Source organism: Callospermophilus lateralis, chromosome 4 (genome assembly GCF_048772815.1).
Source record: "Callospermophilus lateralis isolate mCalLat2 chromosome 4, mCalLat2.hap1, whole genome shotgun sequence".
Lineage (NCBI taxonomy): Eukaryota > Metazoa > Chordata > Mammalia > Rodentia > Sciuridae > Callospermophilus > Callospermophilus lateralis.
Genome location: NC_135308.1, coordinates 89,509,920 through 89,531,967, shown reverse-complemented (window position 1 = coordinate 89,531,967; position 22,048 = coordinate 89,509,920). Strand labels below are relative to the sequence as shown.

At 35.7% G+C, this 22,048-nt stretch overlaps 1 protein-coding gene across 11 annotated transcripts in view; it reads left to right on the top strand.

The window, feature by feature from the left end:
• Positions 1-212: 212 nt before the first annotated feature.
• Positions 213-22,048, top strand: part of C2cd5 (C2 calcium dependent domain containing 5) — a 95,437-nt gene continuing 73,601 nt past the window's right edge. For 9 of the 11 annotated variants that reach the window (XM_076854198.1, XM_076854193.1, XM_076854195.1 and 6 more), the window contains exons 1-5: positions 530-663; positions 12,468-12,554; positions 16,303-16,474; positions 18,792-18,887; positions 21,013-21,168. In XM_076854198.1, the coding sequence (XP_076710313.1) occupies positions 574-663; positions 12,468-12,554; positions 16,303-16,474; positions 18,792-18,887; positions 21,013-21,168 (601 nt within the window). In that variant the 5' untranslated portion in view covers positions 530-573. Of the gene's footprint in view, positions 382-529; positions 664-12,467; positions 12,555-16,302; positions 16,475-18,791; positions 18,888-21,012; positions 21,169-22,048 lie in introns of those variants that run through there. The other 2 variants (XM_076854189.1, XM_076854197.1) reach the window with 2 other exon arrangements.

Here is a 22,048-nt window from a genome sequence, read left to right as displayed (position 1 = left end):
CGACGCGCGATTCGGTGGATGATGCAGGACTCGACCCATTTCCCTGCCCTCCTGCTTCCTCCACGTCAGTCCCGCCCCCTTAATCTTTTCCTGGCGAATTTTAATTTCTCCTCCGCCAAGCGGGCAGAGCGCCGAAAGATCGATGTTGCCTCCACGCCCCGAGAGCCGCCATCTTTTTTTGGGGGGCGGGGGAGGGGGAATGGAAGGAGAAATACATGTAGGTGCCGCACAGACTCAACGGGATGCTGACTGGGTTTAGCTTCTTCTTTTCCCAGCACTGTTGGACCACACCGGCAGAATCCACCAAGGCCTTCTCTCTGACTACCTCTCCGGAATGAGGCCTCAGTGCCCGTGCGACACAACCCCGTTTTCTGTCCCACAGTGAGTGCAGCGCGGCGGCGCGGTACCCGTGCGCGCCCCCGCGCGCCCTCTGCTGTCCGTTGCCCCGCGCGTTCCCGCCGGCGCGCGCGCCGCTCCCCACACGCCCGCGCCCCTCCCCCGCCCGCCGGGCTCTCGGCGCAGGCTCGCTTGTTTGTTTCTGCAGGAGCCCAAGGAGAGGCCGAAGCCGAGACGATGCCTGGGAAGCTGAAGGTGAAAATCGTGGCCGGGCGCCATTTGCCAGTGATGGACCGTGCTAGTGACCTGACTGATGCCTTCGTGGAGGTTGGTGCAAGGTCTTGCCCCTCAAAATCCAGAGAACGCCAAGCCCAGTGAAGGATCTAGCCACCTGCTCCCAACCCCTCAGCCCATTCCCTTTCCACTGCCCTGCTGTCTGTCGTGCTTGTCCAGACCTCCCAAGAGAGATGTCCGCCGAGGCCGAAGCCCATGTGATGGGTGCATGGCTGGCCGCACTCCGCGGTACACCCCGCCGCGCGGAGAGGTTCTTACTGCTCTGCATGCGGGTGACCCTAATGTCTAGATCCACAACAGGCCACCTGCCACTCAGCACAGATCCCGAGGCGTGGCCGCGCGGCCACGGAAACACAAGCAGGTCCTTCTTTAGGGGAAAGATGACTTTTGGCGCCTGGGTGATGGACCTCTGCGTGAGAATGTACGTACAGCCCTTTATGGGCATTCCGAGTCCTACATCGTAGGATATCCACCTTTAGCCTGACATTTTCCGAACCATCAGTGTAAGTTCCAAACACAACTGGAACACTTTCTCTCTTGTATAGACTGGTAGGTCTGACGAGCTGTTTCAAGTGTAAATTTAGTGCCTTGAGGTAGGAAGTCATTAAGTGCTATGGATTTAAATTACAAAATTGCTTTTTAAATCTAATGATTAGTTTAAAAGTCATGCAAATTAGTGCAGGCGTACAGCCTGGAAAGTAATAAACCAGAGGCTGAAAGAAGCCAAGAAAATATTGCAATAAAAGTCGACATGATGAGCCAAAGGATTACAGCAATAATCGTTTAGGCTATTAATGCTTAAAGTTAATAGATACATGATAATATACAGCCTGATTTCATCTCAATATAAAATATATTTTGTATTCCTTAAATGTTCTCTCACCACTGTAGTTTACCTCTACTTGTCATGGTAATTCTTAATCCCAACTTCATATTCATTTGAAAAAATTCTGTATGCTTTTGGCTACATGTTAGGAAATAGGGATACATAGATAACCAAAGCATACTTTTTCCACACATTTTAGTAACTATAGGTAACATGAATTGTATTTCATTATTGCCATATCTGTGCTAAGTACTTTTTAATTATTATCCCATATTACAGATGAGGTAACTGAGGCCCAGGGATGATAATATATTGCATAAGATTACTTAGCTTGTAAATCTCCATAGCCTGGCAATCATTTCTCCTAACCACTACGCTATTACTGCCTCTCCAGGCAAGATGAAGAGTGTTAAATTCAAATATGGCAACTGAATTCTGTCTCTGAAGGTTTAGGAAAACTTGTAAGGAACTGACATTTGAAGTGACACTTGAATTGGGCCTTGAGGGACACCCAGAATTTTTACTGTACAGAAGGAATACAAAGACAAGAATGTGATACCTGGTATATTCAGGGAACCATCTTAATTTGAGATGTGTCTGGATTAAAAGGGGTATATGAGTTTGAGGGTTTGGGGCTGGGCTGGTAGATTTGAGTCAAATCTAATTTCTAATGTGTTTTTCCTTTATAAATAGGCAGTGGTAAGCCAGGGGAGCTTTTTCAGTGGAAATAAAAGATTATATTTGTATTAGGTTGTTTCTTTTGGGGATTACCTGAATTTATTGATTTATTATTTATGGTGCTGGGGATGAAACCCAGGGCCTCGTGCATGCTAGGCAAGTGCTATGTCACAGAGCTCTATCCCTAGCCTGATAGGTCCTTGATGTACTGGACCGATGTGAAGCAGGAAAAGCAGTTAAGAAGATGGTAAAATTGTCAAGGCAATATGTGGAAATGGGAATAGATTAGTAAAGATTTGAGAATATTTTTGAGATTAAAATTCTTAGGCCTTGAAAACTGGATTTTGCTGGTGAGGCGGGGGATCAGGTTCAAGGGTGACTCATTAATTTCATTGTTCATTAAATAGTTGTTGAGTGTCAGCAATTTGCTAGTTCCTGTGATCCTTACTGGTCTAGCTGATATATGACAGTGAACAAGACAGACTTTGTTCTTGCTTTTAAGGGACTTATTTTTGTGACTGAGACAGACATTTAAAAAGCAAAGAAATTATTAAATATATGATTATAAACTGTGGTGAGTACCGTAAAGAAAACAATAAAAAGGGAATAATAGAGAACATTTACCTTAGGTTGAATAAAATCAGTCTGAGTGTCAGGCAAGCAAAGACAGATTGAATGAAAAGGAGCCAACGGCTCAGGGAGTGCGTGTGTGTAAGCATAAGCATAAGGCAAGGGGACAGAAGAGAAGCTGGAAAAGGAGGAAAAAAGAGTCTCAGTAGAGGGAGGACGCTGAGGAGACTGGTGTGTTGTAGGAAGTGAAGGAGCTTGTTTATGGCAGTCATGTTGTGAGTAAAGGGGAGAATGGTATAAGATAAAGTTGGAAAGTTGGTCAAGTAGCCATGATTAGGATTTGGAATTTTATTTTATGTTCTTTTGTGGTACTGGGAAGTGAACCAGGGGCACTCTACCACATTTCTAGCCCTTTTATTTTTTATTTTGATAGAATCTCACTAAGTTGCAGAGGCTAGCCTTGAACTTGTGATCCTTCTGCCTAGCTTCAGAGTTGCTGAAATTACAGGCCTATGCCACACACCAGGCTTGGAATTTTATTCTAATTTCAATCAGAAGCAGTCAAGCGAGCCTTTTTTTGCTATGTAGGGAATGGATTGAAGGGAAAACAGTGGAGGCAGGCACCTTGCTGTGAGATTTTGAAATAGTTCAAATAACAAGTAGTGAGGGCCAAGGTAATGTTTTGGTAGTGGAGAGAAGTGGATAAATTCCAGATATATTTTGAAAGTAGACTAGGGAATTTGTTGATAGATTGGAGTCATGGAGGAAGGAAAGGAAGATTGAAATATGATTCCTAGCTTTCTGGAGTCAGTGGGGTAATATTTTAAGATGCTACAGGGATGATAGAGACATATTGGAGATAATCAGTTTCCATTTGGCATGTTAGAGTGGGATTGTCTTTAGGACCTTTCTTTGTAATTGTAAAGGAGGCAATTGGATTTGTTACTCTGGTATTCTAAAGAGAGGTCCTGGTTAAAAGTGTTTCTCAACCTTTGAGACTTAGTACCCCCTTAATATAATAGATATTTTGATGTCTACTCTTAATATTCTGGCATGATTTTCATAGCTAATATAATTTATCTGTGCTCATAATAAAAAATCAATGCAGTGCTTCGATCATAGTATGACAGAGAAATAAAGGTATTTTTTAATGATTTCAATATTGAAATATTTGTCCATAAGCATAATAGAAAACAGGAAGTAATCAGATTGAGTCAGTGGATATTTATTGAACCCTTGTATGCATCAGACACTGTAGTGGGCAGTAAATAAAGTGAAAACTACTTTGCTCACAGAACTTACCTTTTTGTGAGAGGGGGAAGTGCATAAAAAATATAAGTAAAAGATGCAGTATGCTAGATGGTAAGAGTGTGCCCTGGAGAAAATAGAGCTGGAACATTCAATGGAGATTGCCTTACGTATGTGTAAAATCAAATGACTGCCCTTCGTGGAGTAAGGCAGAGGTGTAGTTCTGGCATCTCATAGATCTTTATTGCTACTGGTTATCTGATTTTCCAGAATACTCAACTCATGGAGAAGAACCCGAGTTGTCTCTTGATTATATGATGGCTTTAGTTTCTAAAACAATACTTTGATCTGTAAAACTGAGTTAAGTTCTAGGTAGATTTCTTAGTCATGTGCGTATCTGGTGGGACATTTAAATGTCATGACATGGGACAAATCTTCATTGTTGTGACTTTTGCCTTGTAGGACTCCTACTATCTCTAGTCCTTTCTCATTAACTACTACTATTGTTTCCCCCAAAACACTACTAGAATTTCTAAAGCTTTTTTAGTAGTTGATTCTTTTCCTTTTGGCAAACTTCTAACTCTTAGGGAAGAGAAAAGTGAGATGGATCCTTGAAAAAAATATCAAGAGGTATATTAGAGGATGACTAGAGAAAGGAAGCTGAGATTGTCAGGCAGTGGGTGGGCAGGGGGCAAGGTGGGGGGAGAAAAATAAGGAAGTAAGTCCTAAAAGGCCAGAGGAAGTTTCTAGAAAGAAGAAACACTCATCTGTCAGATGGCACTGAGAAATCAAATAAGAGAACATAGAAATCATTGGATTGGACCATATAGAGGTTGTTATTGATCTTGATGAAAGACTTGATGAGGATGAAGCCCACACTGTAATGAGTTAGAACTACAGTATGTAAGAAATGAGGAAATAGAAATAACAGGAGTAGGCAACTGTTTCAAAAAATATGGGTATGAAGGGAGAAATAAAAAAATACTGTGGTACCTAAGTATGTAGGTTTTAGATATTTTAAAACATGTTAGAAAATACTAGAACATATTTGTGTTATAATAGGAATAATCCAGCAGAAAGGGGGAAATTAAAGCAGGAAAAAGGGGATAAAAAGGATTACCACATAATAAGGGGATAAATTTTGTAATATAGGCTATAAGTAATATAAGCTCATAGGAAAGGGAGATAATGAATCCTAGGCTCTCTCTTTCTCTCTCTCTCTTTTTTTTTTCTGAAGAGGGAATCTTCCTGTGTTGCCTAGGCTGCCCTAAACTCCTGGGCTTAAGTGATTCTCCCTCCTCAGTCTTCCAGGCTACAGGTACATGCCACCAGGCCTGGCTAGTTAAAAGAAATCTTTATCTGGGACTGTAGGATGGTAAAATTTCCATAGGCAGAGAGAAAAAGGAGCATTTTCAGGTGAATAGGATGAGCCTGGTAAAAGCAAAAGGAGGGAGAGAGCACATGTAATTGAAAGAAGGGTTCTGTCAAATAGAAGTGGAAATAAAAGCAGTTAAAGGGGATACAGAGTGCTGAGTAGTCTGATAATCAGAGTAAGAAGATTGTGTAATAGAAGCTTTCTTAGCCAACTTCCATTGACTGACTCATTGCAGTCTCCAGTGCTCTGCATGTCTTTCATCAAGCATATTCTTAGATCCCCCCATATCATTAGACTACTCTAAAGAGAGTGTGCCCCCATAAGTTGGCTGATATACTTTACCCAGAGGTGGTTGTGTTTATTCCCAAATCTGTTTATGTCACTTGTTCCCAAATCTGTTTATGTCAACTGTTGTTATTGTAATTAATTTAAACCTTATATAAATTGGTAGAATTCAGTTAATAAGGCTATGTAAAGACTTATAGAAATAGTCTATAAAAATTGATGTTGAACTAGGTGGAGAAAAGATTATGAAAAATATAGGATGCCACCCCCATCTAGCGTGGGAGGCTGAACTAAAGTCACTCGTGTGAACTTGGGGTGACACAAAATACCATACAGACACAAAATACCTTTTATATGAGCTTCAGGATGTCTTCCTTGTCTCCCGGGCTCAGGCTCCCCAAAATGGGGCAAGAGAAAGTCACCAGAGGCTGAGAGAGAGAGAGAGAGAGCGCGCGCGAGCGAGCGAGCACGAGGGCACGCATGTTTGCAAGGGGGCTTTTATTTGGCTGGGGTGGGGGGGTGGATGCTGTTTCTTAGAACATTCTATCCAAAAAAGGCAGAAGGGGTAGGATTACAAAGAAACAGGTGAGTGTAACTCAACTCAGGGGTGACGCCTACACCTGGACCCATGCCTTGTTATCTGATCTGGGGTAATTGCCCAAGTTACTTCTGACTTACAGTCCTTAAAGTTGTGTTCATCCAGGGCGGTCCCCACTATAGGATACTTTATTATTATTTTTTTTATAAGTGATTTAAAATTCTGTCACTTTACAAACCCAAACCAGAAAGCACAGATGACATGAATGTGATTTATGCAAAAAAAAGATATAGAAATCTACAGTGGACCTGTACTCAAAGAAGAGGCCTTTGCTTGTGTTAAAAGGCAGGAATGAATGTTTACATATTTTATGTTAACATGTTTCAGCTTGTATTACAATTTTATTATATTACTATTTGGTACTGAGGATTGAACCCAGGGCGCTTAACCACTGAGCCACATCCCTAGCCCTTATTTATTTATTTATTAGTTGTAGTTGGACACAATACCTTTATTTATTTATTTATTTATTTGTGTGGTGCTGAGGATCAAATCGAGGGCCTTGCACAAGCTAGGCGAGTGCTCTACCACTGAGCCACAACCCTAGCTCCCTTTTTTATTTATTTTTTTAAAAAATATTTTTTAGTTGTAGTTGGACACAATATCTTTATTGTATTTATTTTTATGTGGTGCTCAGGATTGAACCCAGGGCCTCGAATGTGCTACGCAAGTGCTCTACCGCTGAGCCAGAACCTCAGCCCCCCTTTTTTATTTTTAAAAATTTTTTTGTAGTTATAGATGAATCGAATGCCTTTACTTTATTTGTTTTATTTTTATGCGGTGCTAAGGATCACACATGTAAGGCAAGTGCTCTACCACTGAGCTGTAGCCCCAGACTCCCTGCCCTTTTTTAATTTTTCATTTTGATACAGGGTCTTGCTGGGTTGCTGAGACTGGCTTTGAACTTGCTATCCTCCTACCTCAGCCTCCCAAGCCACTGGATTACAGATGTGTGCCACTGTGCCTGGCTTGTATTGTTTTTTAATGATTCTCTGGTTTAATCAAGTTGCTTGAGTAACTGGTTAAGTTCTGGTACTGGTTGATTGAGAATTTTTACTCTTTATGAATGTGAGGAGTTTGGGGAGCCAGTGAAGACCAGTAGTACTTAAAGATGATTCTTGCAGGAATCTCTAGGAAGAGTAAAATGGGGTTCTGAATGAGGGAATAGTTAATGAAATGTATCTCTATTAATGTGCATGTTACAAACTGGCTAAACTATGTTGTTATTTTGTGTTTATCTAGGAGGTTTTGAAGGAATACTCAGAGGAAAAGAAATTAATATTTAATGAATATTTTCTCTGTATCAAACATTTTGCTAGGTCTCTACATGCATTATCTCATATAATGCTCCCAGCAACCCTGATTTTCAGAGGAGAAAGTAGATTTAAATAGCAGGTTAAATAACTTTCTCAAGGTAATTTAGCTAATAAGTGGGAAAAGAGAATGCCTTACTTTACTGGTGGAATCCGCATTAAAATTCCTGATGTTCTTTAACAAAGTTGGAAGACATTTAATTACTGAGTAATAAAATATCCTTTGAATTGAATAAGGCTAAATGAACTGTGATTCTCCTTTACTAGTAGGAAAAAATCATTACATTTTGGCAGAATGCATACTCTAGACTTTTTCTGAAATCTTGTTTTTTGTTTGTTTGATGTAGTTTGGGAACTATCAGATCTTTATCTAGAATGCACTGTTGTAAAAAAAGTTCAATATAGCAGAGCTATGGTGAGGAACAAAAGAGGGTGCTGAACTTAAAATATGATTTGCTTTTTTGGTGAATCAAACCCTTAAGTGTATTTATTTAGCATTTTAATGTTTTTATAATCCTAACAACATTTTACTTCAAAAGTTTTAGGTAAATTAAACAATAATTTATCCCAATAAAATATGTAAGATGTTCCTTAATTTATGATGGGATCTTATTTCAAAAAACCCATGGTAAATTGACAGTATTGCAAATTAAAAGTGTGCATTTAATACACTTAAACTACTAAATATCAGGGTTGGGGATGCAGCTCAGTAGTGGGTCACACATGCCAGACCCTGGTTTAATCCTCAGCACCATAAAACAAAACAACAAAAAAAACCCAACGACCAACCATTGTATCTTAGTCTAGCTTACCTTAAATGTGTTCAGAACACTTATATTAGCCTATAGTTGGGCAAAATCATCTAACAAAAAGCCTATTTTATGGTAAAATGTTGGATATCTCATTTAATATATTGAATGCTGTACTGAAAGTGAAAAGCAGAGTGGCTGTATGGGTATGCTTTTGCACCATTGTGAAGTTGAAAAATTCTAAATTGAGATTAAAAACAGTGGAATATTCTAAGTTTGGAGACTGGCTGTATTTCCTTCATGCCTTGAGTATTGAAATATAATGAAAATTAGATTAGTGAGTAAGCAAAAACCTCTCCCTAAGTTTCTTTTCCCCTGTTGAGTTTCATTTCTTTAACATTGTGATTTGGAAAGAAAAAAATTATGTAGTACATGAATACTTCCCATTAAAAAGCATTTGAACACTCAGAAATATAATTTGGAAATTCTTATTTCTTTCTCACTACATATACTATATTCCTTATACTGTATCAGTCCTTTCTTCAGGGAGAATTGCTGTTTTTTCTTTGGCTTGTGTTTGTATACCCTCCCTCTTCTCATTTATTTATTTATTTATTTAGTGCCAGGAATTGAACCCAGGGGCACTCAGCCCCTGAGCCACATCTCCAATCCTTTTTATTTTTTATTTTGAGATAGGGTCACGCTGATCTGCTTAGGGACTTACTAAGGTCTGAGGCTGACTTGAACTCAAGATCTTCCTGATTTAGCCTCCTAAGCCGCTAGGATTACAGGCTTGCACCACTGCACCCGGCCCTTCCTCTTCTTTAAAAAAATTACTTTTATATGCATATCACCTTTTTAGAAAGAGATGTAATTAAACTTTACATATTTGTCTGCTTGTTTTATCCCTTTTTCTGTCATTTATATTTTACTATGACAGTATATATAATCAACTCCATTTTTTAGTGGGGATGCATATGATTTATTTAATTACTTTCTTTTTGAATGACTAAGTTTTTATATTTTGGGGGAGGGCAATTTCTGTGGAAGTACTTCTCTAAGTTAAATTCCTGGAATTGGATCTGGAATTATATAATTTGATTAGAATAATGTTATTGCCATTTGAGTTTTTAATTTCCAATATTTTGGATTTTAAAATGATACATTAAAAATAGGTAATACAGAAGCTAGCCAATCCTTAAAAAACAAATGCCAAATGTCTTCTTTGATTTAAGGAGAGCAACTAAGAACTGAACAGAGGGAAAGAGCATGAGGAAAATATTAACATTAAACTGAGACGAGTGATAGGAGGGAAAGGGAGAGAGAAGGGAAAGTGCATGGAAACGGAAGGACACCCTCATTTTTATAGGAAATCACATATACAAGGTTGTGAGGGGAAAGGGGGGGAAGGGAGAGAATGGAACAACAACAGATGAGGTAGAGAGGGAAGATGAGAGGGGAGGGGAGGGGGGATAGTAGGGGATAGGAAAGTCAGCAGAATACAACAGTCACTAATATGGTATTATGTAAACATTGTGAATGTGTAACTGATGTGATTCTGCAATCTGTATTTGGGGTAAAAATGGAAATGCATAACTCATTTGAATCAAATGTATGGAAGATGAAAAAATAAATAAATAAATAAATAAATAAAAATTCTTTAAGGACATGAAAAAAAAATAGGTAATACATATTTATGGTTCATAATTCAAAAGATACAAAATGGGTCAACTTTCATTTTTACTGCCTTTACTTTAACCAACCTATTATTCTCTTTCTTATGTCATCGTTAAATTTTCTTGTAAGTCCTTCTAGAAATAATCTGTATACTTTAATGTTTTTCATTTTTCTCTCCCCAAAGAATGCTATATGCACCATTCTGCAGTATAAAGTTTTTGTTTGATTGTTTATTGAACTGAGGGCTTTTGGCATGCTAGAGAAGCAGCCTACCATTGAGCTAGCTACATCCCCAGCTCTATTTTATTTTGACCTCTGTTTCTTATCAGTATATAGGGAGCTGTTTTATTCTTCTATTTAGTACTTCATTTTGTGGCCAGGCTGTGGTTAACTCAGTCATTTCCAAATTAATGAATATTTAGATTGTTTCCAATATTTTGCTACTATAATGCTGATATGTATTATGCACCTCTTAAGCTCTCAAAAAATAGAGTTGGGAGCTTAAAAGACGTGGATATTTAAAATTTTGGTATATGTTAAACTGTTCTCTGTACAGACTTCTAAATTATACTTGCATCAGAAAATTATGAGAGTGCCTCATCAACATTGTTTTCAAACCATTTGATCTTTGCCAGCCTAAGTAAAAATGTTTTAATTTCCATATCTCTACAATGAGGTTGGTTATCTTATTTGTGGCAGGAGGTGGGAGTTGAGGGTGGTTCCTGGGAACTGAACCCAGGGGCACTTTACCACTGAGCTACATCCCTAGCCCTCAATTCTTTTTATTTTTTATTTTGGAGACAGGGCCTGGCTAAGTTGCCCAGACTGTTCTCAAATTTGTGATCCTCGTGCCCTAGCCTCAACATGCTGGGAATATAGGTTGAGCCACCACAACCTGCTCTTATTTGTCTTTGGCTTCATGATTCTTTTTTTTTTTTGTGGTGCTGGGGATTGAATCTAGGGCCTTGGGCATGTGAGGCAAGTATTCTACCAAATGAACTATATCCCTGGCCCTGGCTTCATGATATTCTTTACCATGCAAGAAACTGCTACTTTTATGTGCTCTTTTTAATTCTTTTATACCCCTAATCAAACTGCTTATGTGCCAAATGGTTTATATCATGATAAGTCAAACTAAATGATAAAATAATAGAAATATTCAGAGAAGAAAAATAATTGGAGTTTTAGATATTTTGCTTTTGGAAACTTTTTGGACCAATTAATATCAGCAATTATAACTTTTGCCTGATTGAACCAGCATTTACAAAGCATATACACTGTGCCAAACTGCTGTGACCAAAGTGAATAATCCTTAGTGTATTTTGAGATTAGGAAAAATAATTGATGATGATAACTGAAGGAATCAGGGAAAGAGTTTGAAGAGATCAAATGTAGAAAAGGGAGGCAATTGAAGAAGTAATTGTCTAACTGTTTTGCTCTTCAGCTTCTTGACCACTTCCAAATCTGGTCTGAGGTTTCACAGTCACCATTCTTTTTTTTTTTTTTTTTTTTAAGAGAGAGAGAGAGAATTTTAATATTTATTTTTAGTTTTCGGCAGACACAACATCTTTGTATGTGGTGCTAAGGATCGAACCTGGACCGCACGCATGCCAGGCGAGCGCGCTACCGCTTGAGCCACATCCCCAGCCCAATCACCATTCTTTGATGGAAACAAATCCCAGGGATTTTAGCTTACTTTTATTCCTTCTTTATTTCCTTATTTACTTATATTTGGGTCTTTGGGATTCAGTGCTTGTCAAGATTGTCTATGAAATACGATAAGTCTCCTTACTCAACCCCTTTCATTTTCCCTGAAGATAGGAACATAAAACATAATAGTTTATTGCCTATCATATTGTGTGAGTACAGATAAGGGGTTAAGAAAATAACAAATATGGGTAAGTTAGAAAATAGAAAGAAATATTACTAAATTTTTCTAATCACGGGCTGTGCTTCTGGATTCTCTTGCTGAGAAAAGAGGATAGTGAGCTGGTCTTTACCTCTTGATTTTATTTTAGCATGTCATCTCTCCTTAAGATTTTTCTCCTGTTAGTGGGTGAGGACCTTATTTATGCAAGGAAACTGCTTTACTACTGAGCAGTCAGTCTAGGACTTTCCTCTTTCTTTTTTTTTTTTTTTTTGTGGTGCTGGGAATTGAACACAGGGTCTTGTGCATGCATGCACAATCACAACTGAGCTAATTCTCCAGCCCAGGACTGTCCTCTTTCATCTCAGCATATTTAGTGACTGCACTGACCCCTTCCTCCATGCCAATAAAATGATCTATGATCTATGTTTTAAATTTTCCTGTGCAGCTAGCTGGTCAAGCAGAGCAATGGAAATTAGGTGAATCTGCAAGCACCTTGTCAGAGCATACCTTTTTCCTCTTGGCTTAGGGGATAGTTGGCTTTTTTTCTCTCCATGCTTAATTTTTCTCCCCTTGCTTGGCTGACATTTACTTTTTTCCACATTTCTGATGTCTATTCACATTTCTGAATGGTTTCTTATTTGTATTTAGGTAAAATTTGGTAATACCACCTTTAAAACAGATGTATACCTCAAGTCACTCAATCCACAGTGGAACTCAGAATGGTTTAAGTTTGAGGTAAGTTCTTAAATGCCCATGTTTTTTGAGTATATATTTTCTTAAGTGACTCTTTTCCTTTAGGAATGATAAGAGTATCTTTCATTTCAGGCATAGTAGATTTTTTACAGTGTAAGATTATTTCTATTTCTGCCTCACTAGGAACACTGAGTTTTTAAAAGAACACTGAGTTTTTACCTTAAGAAAATATAGTATATGGTAATGCAGATGAAAAAAAAAAAAGCCTTAAAGTGTATTATTTTATTATTATTATTATTATTTTTGGATTTTAGCATATATAAAGAAGTACTTAAGAACAACATACACAATATATTTTTTGTGCCATTTTAGCCATTTTAAAGTATACAATTCAGTAGCATTAATTACGTGCCCAGTATTGTACAACCACCACCACTATTTCCAAAATACTTTTATACCCTGAATAGGAATTCTGTGCCTACTAAGCAGTAACTCACTAGTTCCTTTTCCTCAGACTTTAGTAACTTATCTATATTCTATATTTTTGAATTAGCTTATGTTATACTCTTCATTTAAGTGGAATCATAATATTTGTCCCTTTTTATTTGGTTCTTTCATTTCCTTATGTTTTCAAGGATCATTCACATTGTGGCAGGTAGCAGAATCTTATTTTTTTTTTAAGCTAATATTTCACTGTATTTGTGAATTTTGTTTATTAATTTTTTTGCAGTGCTGGGGATTGGACCCAGGACCTTCTGTATACCAAGTGCTACTGTATCCTTGAGCTATATCCCCAGCCCTTTTATTTTGAGACAGAATCTCATTAAGTTGTATAGGCTGGCCTTGAACTTGGGATCCTCTTGCGTTAGCCTCTCAGGTCACTGGAATTACAGGTGTATGCCATGATACCACTGCCCCCTCTCCCAGTTTATTTTTTTAATGGAGTTATTTATATTTTTGTTGTTGATATGTAGAAGTTCACTATACTAAATATCAACTCCTTATCAGGTAAATAACTTGTGAATTTTTTCTCCCATTTAATAGGTTTTCTTTTTACTTTATGGACACTACCATTTGTATAAAAGTTTTTTATTTTGTTGAAATTTGAGGTATTTTTTGTTGTTGTTGCTGGTGCTTCCCTGATCCATTCCCTATGTTTTTTCCTGAGAGTTTTATGGTTTCAACTCTTATACATAGGTTGTTGATCCATTTTGAGTTCATTTTTATAATAACTTGAGGTAAGAGGCCAACTTTATTCTTTCATACAAAGAAGTCCAGTTGTTTCAACATCATTTGTTGAAGAAACTGTTCTTTTCCCATCCTTCTCAGAAATCAATTTAAAGGGCGCATGTGAGGTACAGACCACACTTTTTGGTAGAGTGGCTGTGAGTTGGTGAGGGGTAACTTGGCTATCCCAACTGTATACCAAAAGGATGCAGTTGTAGAAACTATTATTCCTAATCTCCCAATGGCTTTTATCCAAAGGTTTACAGCCAGATGGATCTTTCTAAGGAGGAAAATTTCTAGTTCCCATTAACTCCAACTCTTTTAAAAATGGAGTTCCATATTGTTTGGATAACATTGGTTTGGAAGTCAGTAAAATATTGTAAACTATTTTCAACTTTACCTTTGAGATAAATTAAAACAAATTAGTTGTTCATAGAAGTATGGGAGCTATTCCATTGATCTAAATGTCTGTCCCTATGTCATTACCATATTGTTTTGATTACTGGAGCTTTGTAATTAAGTTTTTAAATCAGGAAGTGAGCCTCCAACTTTTCTTTTCATGTTTAGTTGATTTTTTTTTTTTTTGTCATGAACTGTTTTGTCTCTGCATTTTCTCTTGTGGATATGTACAGATTTTCTTTTTAGCTGTTTACAAAATGCCATTTTATATTTTGAAAAATGCATTATTGCACACATTCAATCTGTACCATTTTCAACTACATTATTAGGATAAAATGTGGACTATGTAAGTCAGAGAAAGTGAGCAGAGAAACTTGCTTACATGATTTCAGATTTATAAAATTATGAAGTGCATCTTTCTTGTCCTAGAAAAACATTTGAATACTTACATAGGTTTATTTTGAGACTTCCTTCTTTGAGACTTCCTCTTTTCTTATAACCTAGAAAAAGTTAAAAACAAATATTAATTAATTACATTGTTATTGGAAAGCTAGGAGGAGGAAGGCTTCATGTGTTAGTTTTTATGATGCTAAGAAATTATCATTTTAGAAAATACCATTTCATTTTGTTGATGATTCAATACTGTTAATTTTTAAGGCTAAGGAATACTTCAGCAGCTTATTTTAAACAATATAGGTTCTATGGTATTTCCTATAATCTCAGCTACTAATGAGCTGAGATGGGAGGATTGTGTGAATGAAGCTACTATTCTGGGTAACATAGCAAGACCCTGTCTTAAAAAAAAAAAAAAAAGTGTGTGTGTGTTTATTTGTAGTTTTTCTGAAGTAAGAGATTTTTAAAATATTAATGGTTTCAGAAACTATAGTCACCAGCCATTTTCTTTATAATTTAAATTACTATTTTGACTAGTGCTTCTAGTTAATAGCATATATGATATCAAGAATATGCATAAACTTTGTGTTTATAGTTGATGTTATAAAGTTCTTTTTTTTAACTGTTGTTTATTTGTGTATGTTTTGAACACTCAAATATCTTAAAGTAGATGTTTTCTCTCATATAAAAGAAATGTTGAGACAGTCAGTATATAGCTTCATGCAGACATTTTAGATTCAAGATCCTTTCTGTCTTTTCTTCATCATCCATTCATGAGAATCGTGACATTAATTATTTTTTTGTATTTTTTATTGGTACATTATAATTGAACATAAAAGTGGGATTTGTTGTTACATATTTGTCTATGCACACAATATAACAGTATAATTTGGGCAGTTTCACTCCCTAGTACCTCTACTTTCCCTCCCTCTTGTCCCCCTTTCCTCTACTGGTCTCCCTTATCTTTTTATGAGAGTTCGCTGTGCTTTTCCCCACCTTTTTCCTCTTTAGCTTCCACATATGAGAGAAAACATATGACCATAGACTTTCTGAGTTTGGCTTATTTCACCTCACATAATGCTCTCTCAAGTTCCATCCATTTTTCTGCAAATGACATGATTTCATTCTTCCTTTGGGTGAATAGAACGCCATTGTGTATGCGTACTTTGGCTTGTCTTCAAAGTGACTCAGAGTCACTTCAGGTTCCAAGTTAGCAGCTGGAGTTCCAGGCATCTTCCTAGTGTTCTAGGCTGGCAGAAGGAGGTAGAGAAATGGGGAGTATTAGAGGGACCAGTGAATTAACATGCACTTTGAGCTGAGCAAACCCTTTGTTTGTTTGTTTTGTTTTGGTACTAGGGATTGAACCCAGGGCCTAGCACATGATATGCAAGTGCTCTACCACTGAGCTATAGCCCTAATCTCTAATTCCTAATCCTTGACATCATACTGTTTTTATGTGTGTACTCATCTCTTTTTATCTTTGTGCTTAGATATCTATTCTTTTACAGAAATAAGTCATTTTTAGCCAGGCAGAGTGGCGCACGTTTGTAATCTCAGCAACTCAAGAGGTTGAGGCAGGAGGATATCAAGTTCAAAGCCAGCCTTGTCTCAGAACATTTTGAAAAATGACTCACCCAGGATTAGAGAGCCCCCGAGTTCATTCCTCAGTGCTAAAAAAATTTTAAAAAGTCATTATTTTCATTTGGTATATGTATTCATTTGTGATAGTTAAGATTTTAAAATTAGATTTAATTTCAAGGTATACTTTTAGGTGGATGATGAAGATTTACAAGATGAACCTTTACAGATCACAGTTCTTGACCATGATACTTACAGTGCAAATGATGCCATTGGTAAAGTGTACATTGATATTGATCCTTTACTGTACAGTGAGGCTGCAACAGTCATCTCAGGATGGTTTCCAATTTATGACACTATACATGGTAAGGAGTAATAATTTAAGAAATATCATAAAATTAAGGTTTTATATTTATTCTTAAAGACTTTACTGCTACATGGTTTTAAAATGTATTTCTTACATGCCTTTTTAAAAATAGACAGGTAGAAAAGTAATAGTAAAATATTGTTCATAGAATTTTTACTCCTCTTATCGGAAATTAAAATTATGCCTGCAAAATTTGTGCAACATAGTAAGTAAATGCATTATTTAAAATTATCTTGAAGTACTGGGATGTAACTCAGTGGTAGAATGTCTAGTATGCATGAGGGCCTGGGTTTGATTCCTAACACCTCAAAAAAGAAAACTAATTTTGCGGGTACTCTGTGTTTCTAAAACACGTTTTCAAACTGATAATATTTGCTTATAAAATCTTAAAAGTTTTTTTATTGTTAAAGCAGGGTTTTCAAAGTATACTGTAAGAATAATTAAGGTTCTCCAAAAAATGCTTTCATAGGGTCTGTGAATTGAGAACTATTTTTAGCATAATATTTATATGTATTCACTACATTTATTCTCACTCTATTCCAAGAATACAGTGGAATTTTCTGGAAGTTTTTCTGACATTTGATGTTACCACCAACTGAATGCGGAGCAGAAATGAGAATCTGTGTTATCATTAAGTAAATTATAGGTATTTGAAAAATGTAACAATGCTTCTCTTAATACTAAATTTTTTTAGTATTAAGTGATCCCCAGCGTTGCAAAATAAATGAATGAATGAGTAAATAAGTAAGGACAAATATAGAACCTGAGTTATACAGTCAGAAAAAAAAGAACACGTTTTCAGAATACAGTGCAACAAATGTGCATGATATATTATGGATTACAGAATTCATGTTATAAAGCATTCATTATTTGATGATCTCAATGTTGTTTAGAACCCAAAGAATTATATTTATGTGATATCATTGGAGAAATTTGCAGAATACATTATCAAATGTTTATCCTAGATAATTACTTTTCTGGATTATTTTTCTTGTTTGCCTCCCGCCCGCTTTTTTTTTTTTTTTTTAATTTTCCCCTATTTTCTATAACATACATATGTAATACACAGACACACACACACACACATATTTCCTTAAAGAAATCTAGTCATCTTTTATGTTACCAATTAAGAAAATATACTGATATACTGCCAGTTATGGCCTTATGAGCCTTTAGTTTCAGCTTCTCAGGAATTTGAGGCAGAAGTTCATACTCCTTGAACCTAGGAGTATGAGACCAGCCTAGGCAAAACAGGAAGACCCTGTGGTCAAAATTAAATGAATAAATTTTTAAAAAAAGAGGCAGAAATACTAATTTGGACTTGGATTAAAGGCAGTAAATAGCTATATAAATGAATAAATTTCCCTACCATTTAATATTAAATATTGTTTATAGGGAGTTAAATATGTTTATGGGCTCTTTGTTAGAAATACAATCTTATGATTTCAATAGATAAATTAATAAATGACTTAGAAGGCCCTCTGCCATAAGTGAATTTGAAGTCAAACAGTCAAGTGAAAATATTTAGTAAATATTTAGAGTTAAGAGCTGGATCATTCTTTTTTATTAGTCTGTGTTCTGAAAACCCTTATTTTTGGAATTTTAAAATTGGTGTATTTTAATTATTTACAATAGTGGGATTCATTATGCCATATTGTACACGCACATAGAATAATTTGATCAATATCATATTCTCAAAATATTTTAGTTAGCTTATTTGAAATTTTATTCATTGACGTGAATACAACTTCTGTTGAATCATAATCTTGCATTAAGTGTTAAGAGTATATACTCTGAAATCATAAAGATCTTACTTAAATCCTGGAATCTTTCATTAACTAGCTAATGACACTGAATACATTATTTAATTTTTATTAATTACATGTTTCTTTCTCTGTAAAATGGGTATGGTACTATGACAGAAATTACCTTTTTGGGTTGATGTGAATACAGTGAGATACTATATGAAAAACATTTAATATGTCATCTGTCAGTACTCAGCAAATGTTATCACCACCATAGTTATCATCATCGTTGTCATTGTCATCAGTTTAAATGGGATTCTGCTCCATTCAGTCTTAGTTCAAATAAATGCAGACTTTTGGTAATAGTGAAAATTATTCATTCTTGTGCATAGGTGTTCTGCTTCAGAAAATTCAAGAAAACCACTGATAATGAAAGTAATTAAGATACAAAGTTAACATTATTATTATAATTTATACATTATTTTGAAACCATTACTTGCATCTATTTGCTTCATTATTTATTGTACACTATTTTCTTAAGGTATATTGATTTTCCTTTTGAATATGTAGGTATCCGTGGAGAAATCAATGTAGTTGTCAAAGTAGACCTCTTCAATGATTTAAATCGATTTAGACAGTCATCGTGTGGAGTCAAATTCTTTTGCAGTAAGTAAATATATTGTCTTATTTAACAGGAAATTTAATGATTTTTAAATGTAGAAAAATTCAGTTAATATTTTAGAAGGCTAATAAAAATGGTATACTTTGATTTTAATACCAAAGAAAAAATTGTTAATTTTCCAGAAACAATTACTGTAGCTCTCTGGCTATTTATTTGATTTAAGAGTAAATGTTATCTAATTTTTACAAGTTTATTGAAATTTTTTTTTGAAAAATTCAGTAATGTTTTATTGTAGTATAGGTCACTGAAGGATAGGAGCAGAACATTTTAGCCAAGCACTGTGGTACAAACCCATATCACATAGGCTTTTGCGAGTATGAAGCCCCAAGAACTCCTTGAAATATATGAGTCTGGCCTGTACAAATTTGGGCATCTTCTAGCCAATCCTTATTAGTAGGGTTGAGAACCACTAGGTAGTTGATTATCTTTGATACATGAATGCTGTTTTAATATACTAGTTTGGCGTAGATGTTCTAAGATTCTATCCCTTAAGATAAATTCAATGACATTTTATTTAAAAATATATATATATCTTTTTTTTTTCCAACACAATGCCTTTATTTATTTATTTTTTATGTGGTGCTGAGAATCGAACCTGGGTCCCGCCCGTGCTAAGCGAGTGCTCTACCGCTGAGCCACAATCCCAGCCCTGACATTTTATTTAATGAGTCTTAAGTGAGCACATATTAAACAAGTCTATTATATAGAGCAATGACTGTTGGACCAGTTGACTATATGACCATGGGTTATTAGAAACTGCAGGGCTATTTGACTCCTTTGGTTATATCAGAAATGTAGTGGTCTAATTCTTGAAACTGCATTATGTGGTATACAGATGAACTTCTGCCAGGGACTCTGAATAATTTGTCTTAATAATAAACTATTTAACTTTAATTTTGATTTTTTTTTTTTTTTTGCCATGTCACTGTACTTTTAATTCAATATTAGATTCATCACATTTTGTGATTCCCTTCCTGTGTATGTTTTTTATTTTTATTTTTTAAATAATTTTAATTTTTAAAAAATTTTAAAATTCTAAATTTGTTATATACAACAGCGGAATGCATTATATTTCATATTACACATAGAGCACAATTTTCATATCTCTGGTTGTATACAAAGTACCTTCACATCCTTCATGTCTTTTACCTTGTGATAAACAGAAGCTCTAATAGATAGTTTGTTTTAACATGTACTTTGGATAATGATGTCCATCTCATTCCACCATAATTTCTATGCCCATGCCCCTTCTCTTCCCCTCCCACCCGTTTACCCTATTTAGAGTTTGTCTATTCCTCCCATGCTCCCCCTCCTTACTCCACTATGAATCAGCCTCTTTATATCAGAGAAAACATTCGGCATTTGGGTTTTTGGGATTGGCTAACTTCACTTAGCATTATCTTCTCTGACTCCATCCATTTATTTAATTTTGATTTTAAAACTTAAATTTATTTTTAACTGATACATAAAATGTATAAATTGTACAGGTTTTTGGAATACCATGATATTTTGATTAATTTTGATTTTCAAAACTTTATATGATATGGAGTGTTACTTAAGGTCTCTAGCTGTTTTCTTTTGTTTTTCTTCTTCTTCTTCTTCTTCTCTTATTTTTCAGTAGTACTGGGGAATCAAACCCAGAGATTCATAGTGAGGCACTCTACCACTGAGCTACATCCTCAGTCCTCCTTTTTTTTTTTTTTTGAAGTTTGAGACAGGGTCTCACTAATTTGCCCAAAGTTGCCTTGAACTTGGCAATCTTCTTACCTCAGCTCCACAAGTGGCTGGGACAACAGGCATGCACTACCAGGCCTCAGTCTGTAGGTATTTTCTTAATTGTAAAAGTACAATTCATATTTATCAGGCTTACATGAAAAAGTGAGGTGTGTCATGAGAGAAAAGTTATTTGTAAGATTAAAATGTGTCTTAGAAGACTTTTTAATTGGGAGTATTATAATTACACTGGTAATTACATAATTACATTGAGACCATCATAATATAAAAGATGTTTTTGTATATCCAAAAGGTAAGAACTTTGACATGCATTTTTTAAAATTCATTTTTACCTTGTGATAAACAGAAGCTCTAATAGATAGTTTGTTTTAACAGCAACGTCTATTCCAAAGTGCTATAGAGCTGTGATAATTCATGGATTTGTAGAAGAACTTGTAGTCAATGAAGACCCAGAATATCAATGGATCGATCGAATTCGTACACCAAGGGCATCAAATGAGGCCAGACAGAGACTCATTTCTTTAATGTCAGGTATAAATAAAATAATTTTATTTTGATTAATACTGAGTTTTTGCTTTCCTTTTGTAATGAAGGCTAAGATTTTAGGTGACTGATTCCCTACTCTTGGCCCCATCCTACTGAACATTTTTAACAAGTGGAAATCTGAATCAGAAGTTTGTAGTAAATTAGGTAATGAAAGGAAATTGTGTTATTGAAGTGGGGTAGTGGGTGGAAAGAGCCCTGAGTTAGGAGGTTCAGAAAGGAGTCCTGAGCAGGAAACTGGATTTTAGTTTTCTTTCCTCTAGCATTGGTTTATAGTCATAACTTAAGTAAATCTTTTATCCCTGTCTCTGATACTCTCTGTTCAGATGATACTCTCTGTTCAAGACTTTTCATAGTCTTTTCCTGAGAATTTGTTGTTTAGCTTCCTCTACCCCTCCTTGCACTTCCTTTGCCACTCTTATCTCATTACCTTTCTTTATTCTTCTTTGGAGAACTCATTTACTACCTGAAATTTGTATTTATTTTTGTGTGTGCGCGCGTGTGTGTGTGTATACAATATATATTCACAAAAGACACAAACAAGAATAAATGTTATATTTAATAAATGTATTATATTTGTATTCTGTATATTTGTGCTGTGACATAATCATACTGTATTATAATAAAATTATGTTCTATGTATTATGTTTATACTTATATATTCTCTATAATATCTATTTTTGTTTACTTATTTAATTATCTTTTTATCCCACCAATGTTAAACTTCACTAGATTTGGAACTTTACCTTTACTGTTCACCCAAGCATCTCTAGCACTTTGAGGAAGGGAAGAATGCCAAGCACATAGCACAGAACCAAAAAAAGGTTTGGTAAATGAGGTGCATGAATGAGTCTCATTTCCCTGAAAG